The sequence below is a fragment of the Sabethes cyaneus genome, chromosome 1 (genome assembly GCF_943734655.1).
Source record: "Sabethes cyaneus chromosome 1, idSabCyanKW18_F2, whole genome shotgun sequence".
NCBI classification, from domain to species: domain Eukaryota; kingdom Metazoa; phylum Arthropoda; class Insecta; order Diptera; family Culicidae; genus Sabethes; species Sabethes cyaneus.
In genome coordinates this window covers 158,786,000-158,791,864 of record NC_071353.1, presented here as the reverse complement: position 1 = coordinate 158,791,864, position 5,865 = coordinate 158,786,000, and the positions used below count along the sequence as shown (strand labels likewise).

Sequence of the window (5,865 nt, the reverse complement as noted above, 5' to 3'; positions counted from 1 at the left end):
AGAAACGAACCAGTATACAGAATGATGTCCATATTTAATAATTATCGAGATATTGTTAATGTTCAAATGACAAAGCAGCAAATTAAGTGTAGTTTTAGATTGTTTTATGTAAATTTTATGTGATAATTAATTAGTTTTAATGATGATAACGGGCGAAGCCTATCAATCAGTTAATCAATAAATAAATAAATATAGCAGAAAATCCTTTGTTCGATGCACAAATGTCGGTAGACGTTCGTTTACCCACACTCTCATTGCCGGTATTGAGTGGTGATCGAAAACAGTGGAATTCTTTCAAAGATTTGTACCTCAGTTGTATTCATGAAAAAAGACTCAAAGACTCAGTGAAATTACAGTATTTGCTTTCCCATTTGGACGGAGATGCTAAAAAATTGGTTAGTGCCTTTGCAATCACGGATGCAAACTACATACAGGTGTGGCGCAAATTAAACGAGTATTACGACAAGAAAAAGTACACCGTCGCGGCTTTAGTGAAAGAGTTTATTGAACAGTCACCGGTAACCATTCCGTCGCTAGTCGCGCTTCGAAAGCTCGTTACAACGTCGGATGAAGTAATAAGACAATTCAAAGCTCTTGGTGAAGCGTACGAAAATCGCGATCCGTGGTTGATAACCTGCTTTTGGACAAGCTTTACCGTGAAACGCGTACACAGTGGGCTCAAAAGCTTGTCGAAATTGAAAATCCTAGCTTTTCTGAGTTCCTCACTTTTCTTGAGCGAAGATGTGATGCATTAGAAACCTGCGCATCATTCACTAAAAAGGGAAATGATACCGTAAAGAAGTAAAGTGATCGTAGGAGTGATACAAAATCCGCTTTACTGGCAAGCCGATTCAAAGCTTCCATACCTCAACACAGCTCTCTTGCCCGAATTGTCAGCAAGCTCACACTATCTACCAGTGTGCCAGCTTCAAAGAAATGGCCGCAGGAGATCGCCGGGATCTTGTGCAGAAATCAAAACTGTATTGCCTCAGGGTAACACATGTATCAAAGAACTGCAATTCTACAACAAACTGTCAAAATTGCCATCAAAGGCATCACACACTTTTGTGCCAAATCGCAACCACATGATTAGTACACTTCGCTCAACAAACTGAAATATCTGAAAATGAACAGGAAGCTTTGCCTATAATGTCCAAGCAGGAGTCTGCCTTGACTTCCTACGCTACTAGCATTCGGGCCAATTACTCTGGAAATTTCGAAAGTTTGCTACCAACAGCTGTCGTCAAGGTCTTGGGAAAAAACAATGTTTTCCACGAAGTTCGAGCATTAGTAGATTCTGCTTGCATGAGTTCATTGATCACGAAGCAAGCCTTTCAACGTCTAGGATTGTGTAAACGTAACGCCAGCGGCCTCGTCAGCGGTATAAATTCAGGAAAGCCCAGCCGAACGGAAGGTGCAGTAACATTACAAATTTCGTCTCGATTTAATGAGGTGATCGTCATCACGGTGGAAGCGCTGATCCTGAATTGGCTCGTGCCTGACCAACCGGATCACAAATTTGATGTGGATTTTTGTAACCTGCGTGACGCATCCCTTGCAGAACCCAGTTTCAATAATTTTGGTAAGGTCGATCTTTTATTGGGCATCGAAGTTTTCTTCTCCATTCTAGATCCAGGTCAACTGATGAATCCTCGAGGCTATCCAATTGCACAAAACTCCATCTTTGTTTACTTAGTTGGTGGCCGATTCAGCGCCGAAGCGGAGACCAGATCCAAAAGAGTAGTGAGCCTAACTACTGAAGTTAATCTAGACCGTCGTCTTTGACGGCTCCAACAAATCAACAACTGGAATCTCTTTAAATGACCGTTTACTAGTAGGCCCCAACGTAAATGAGTCTTTATTTAATGTTCTTTCCCGATTGCGTACGTATCGAATTGCATTCACAGCAGATATCGAAAAGATGTACCGGCAGGTGCTTCTAAACCGAGAAGATACTGATTTCCAACGCATTGTATGGCGCGAACATTCGGATAAACCATTGGAGTTTTACCGTTTGCTAACTGTAACATATGGTACAGCGAGTGCTGCATACCTAGCGATGGCGGCGCTGCGAAAGGTTGCTGAAAAAGTCTTTAGCTTCTGAAAGGATAAAAAGAAATTTTTATGTTGATGATTTGCTTTCAGGGGCAGATACCCTTGAAGAGGCTGAGTTTCTACGTAAGGACATTACCGAGATTTTAGCATCCGGTGGATTTATATTACGAAAATGGTTTTTTTTTTTTATGGGAGCCTGGACCACTGCGACCATTAGTTAGATCTATTGTGGTATACTCCGAGTTGCTGTTTGCATAATCAGTTCGTTCCATCACTATGAGTCAGCGTGTTGGTCGCCCTATGAATTTGCATTTCCCCCCAAGAAGGTATGACTTCCTTAATGAATTTCAGTACCTTTTTTGTTTCAGCAGACCATATCTCGCTAGGCGTTAGAACGCCCTCTCCGAGAATACGCAGTCTTCGTTGAATTAGAGCGCTGCATTGACACAGTATATGTTCTGAGGTCTCGATCTCAAAATTACAGAATCGACATATGTCATCTGTCAGCTTACCTATATTTTTAAGGTGATATCTGCTCGGACAGTGTCCGGTTAAAAGACCGGTCAGCGTACTCAGATCCATTTTATTCAAACTGATTAAGCTGCGTGTGATGCTTTTGCATGGCGTAATGAAACGCTTTGATTGTCGTAATGTTGGAACAGCTCTCTAGTTGGCATCAATCGTTGATGATTCCCAGACTTTGAGCTCAGCTTTTACGCAGGCTGTGGACACCCCGCAGAATGGCTCAGGCCCAACGAATTCAGTTGACGAACCAATTCTCGCTAAGAGATCGGCCTTTTCAAATGGTTTGCGAATGAGCCCAGACTTCTGGGCGATGACATACCTTGTTATGACTCAATGCCACTTAAATTGCCAGAGGAAGGAGATTCTGTAAAGGCACTCAGTATACGATGGATTCCTCATGAAGAGACTTTCTGCTTCAAGGTAAACTTTGATATTGACAGTGTTAATATAAAACGACAACTGCTGTCAGATTCGTCTAAGCTTTTCGATGCCTTTGGTTGGATCGCACCGGTAGTTATCCGCACAAAAATATTATTCCAACATCTATGGCTATACGAACTCGACTGGGATGATCCATTACCGGCAGGCATCTACGATGAATGGATTGAACTAAAGGAAAGTCTTCACCATATTGAAATGATACGTATCGAGCGTTGGATTTGTCCATTTGCAGGAAGGTTACAACTGCATGGCTTCGCGGACGCTTCCGAAGCTGCATATGGTGCTGTAGTGTACGCACGATCTACAGACAAAGAAGGTGTGATTCACGTTAACATTGTTGCGGCCAAAACTAAGGTAGCCCCAATTCAACAGGTGTCATTGCCTAAACTCGAACTGTTAGCTGCTGAACTGCTAACGAATTTAATGGTTAAACTTTTAGAATCCTTCTCACACCTGGACGTTGAGCTAATTGCTTGGACTGATTCGACGTACGTCGAAAATTCTTGGCAGTCTTCCTAGACACCACCCAGTAAACAATTTGGTTTGTATATTTCGGTTGCAACTGAGAGATACGAAATCATATCCGCACGAAAAAGTTATATTTCACACCACATAAGAACATATAAGTACCAAAGTGGAGGAACTATACGTGCAAAAATTTTGATAATTCTATTTTGCATTCTATACAACAATTTTTGGAACACGCAACTTAATAACCCTCAATATACGATTAAGATATAACTAAATGTTACAATCATCTATATTGCTTTACAATTCTCAGCCATAAGTTGTATATGACGACACGCACGACCGCAAAACAACTTATTGTACACTTCGCCTTGACATACTCTGATCATTATGCAATTCCAATGTAAAATTGGCATGCATACGATTTAATGTGCACTTTCTATTACGATCTTGTGTTATCTGGGCATTGGCATCACGTGTCAACAAGGGACAATCCCGCTGACTGTGCTTCCCGAGGTGTTTCGCCGATCGATTTGGTAAATATCCCTCTCTGGTGGAAGGGCCCCAGCTGGTTGAAAGAAAATGAGTTCGAATGGAAATCGTTCAGTTTGCCAACTGAAAATAAACCGTTGGAAACTTATCCTACCATTTCAGTTTTGCCTACATCTACAAATTATAATTCCAACTATGAAGTTGAAATATTTTTGCTTATTCGATTTTCATCCTTGTCGAAAGTTGAAAGAATTCTTAGTTGGATCAATCGTTTTAAGTTCAATCTTTTTGCTGTTATGAATGGCACTCTTAAGACAAACGGTCCCTTAACGCCAAAGGAAATAAATGACTCTGGTCTGCAGCTTGCTTGGACTGCGCAACAGGCATGCCTCCGACCAGAATTGGACTGCCTACGAAAGGATACGCAATTACCTAAGAATAGTATAATCATAGAACTTAGAAACTTAGAACTTAGAAACCCCTTTATTGATGCCGAAGGAACTTTGCGTGTTGGCGGTGGGCGGTCATCTAATAGTACTACCGAAGCAGCATCGTTATATCAGCCTGCTCCTAGCTGAGCTACACTTAAGAAATTTACACGCTGGACCAACATTAATGATTGCGACACTGAATCAGAGGTATTGGATGAAGGGGTGCCAATCTGCCATACGTGAATATGTTAATAGCTGCACACGTTACTGTAGAATAAAGGGTAAAACAGCTTCACAACTCATGGGAAGTTTGCATTCTGTGCGAACAACACCAGCCAGACCATCTTTTGTTCACTGTGGCGTTGATTATGCAGGACCAATAACCATCCGTACCTCGAATCTTCGTAACGCGAAACACACAAAGGGCTACATCGCGGTGTTTGTCTGCTTGTCGACCAAGGCAGTACATCTTGAGGCGGTTACAGTTTTAACAACGAAAGCATTCTTAGCAGCTTTAAGGCGTTTTATCAGTCGACCTGGATTGTGTACCGAAATTTGGTCCGACCACGGAACTAATTTTGTGGGAGCAGATCGGCTTATCCGAAACCATCTTCAATCAGCTGAATTCAACGATGTCATCGCTCGATTTCTTTCGAACTTTAAAATCAAGTGGACGTTCATTACACCTTCCGCGCCCCATATGGGTGGGCTATGGGAGGCGGCGGTGAAGAGCATGAAAAGGCATCTCAGGACGGTGCTCGGGAACACTACCCTGACTTTCGAGGATCTTTCAACTGTTTTAAGCCAAATAGAAGTAGAATTGGCCAGTTATCATCATCAATCGATTCTTGTGAACCTCTGACTCCCGGACACTTCATCATTGGACAACCACTTAATTTGTTGCCTGAACCTGATGTAAGTCACATCAAGGAGCATCGTCTTGACCGATGGCAACGAATCCAACAACTTACTAAAAATATATGGACTCGTTGGAGGAACGAATATGTAGCGACGCTTCAACCCAGGAATAAATGGCAAAATGTTCCGCAGAATTTGACCGTGGGTCAGCTGGTTCTCGTTAAAAACGAGAATACACCGCCTGCAACATGGGAGCTCGCCAGGGTGGTTAAACACGTTCAGACCAGTATGGTATTGTGCGTACTGTAACACTTCGACGAGAACAGACTGAATATCAAAGACCAGTTCACAAGCTTGTACCACTTCCGTGTTCACGCGCATTCCTACACCTCAGAGTACAGACGGGTTACCCCCTGTTTTCAAGCAACTTTCTTGACAGTTTCTTTTCCGCTTTGATTGTTCAAGAAGAGAAAACATAACATGTGCAAAAGTGGTTACGAAAAGACGCGTATTGTATCGTTCGAATAAATATACAGTCTGCTTTATTCTAAAACGTTTGTTTCTGATTCTTCCATCATGGCCGTGTTTTCAGTTG

At 42.1% G+C, this 5,865-nt stretch overlaps 1 protein-coding gene across 1 annotated transcript; it reads left to right on the top strand.

The window, feature by feature from the left end:
* Positions 1-221: 221 nt before the first annotated feature.
* LOC128732358 (uncharacterized) lies at positions 222-755 on the top strand. Its single transcript, XM_053825605.1, has one exon. The coding sequence runs from the start codon at positions 222-224 to the stop codon at positions 753-755; it is 534 nt and encodes a 177-aa protein (XP_053681580.1).
* Positions 756-5,865: the final 5,110 nt, after the last annotated feature.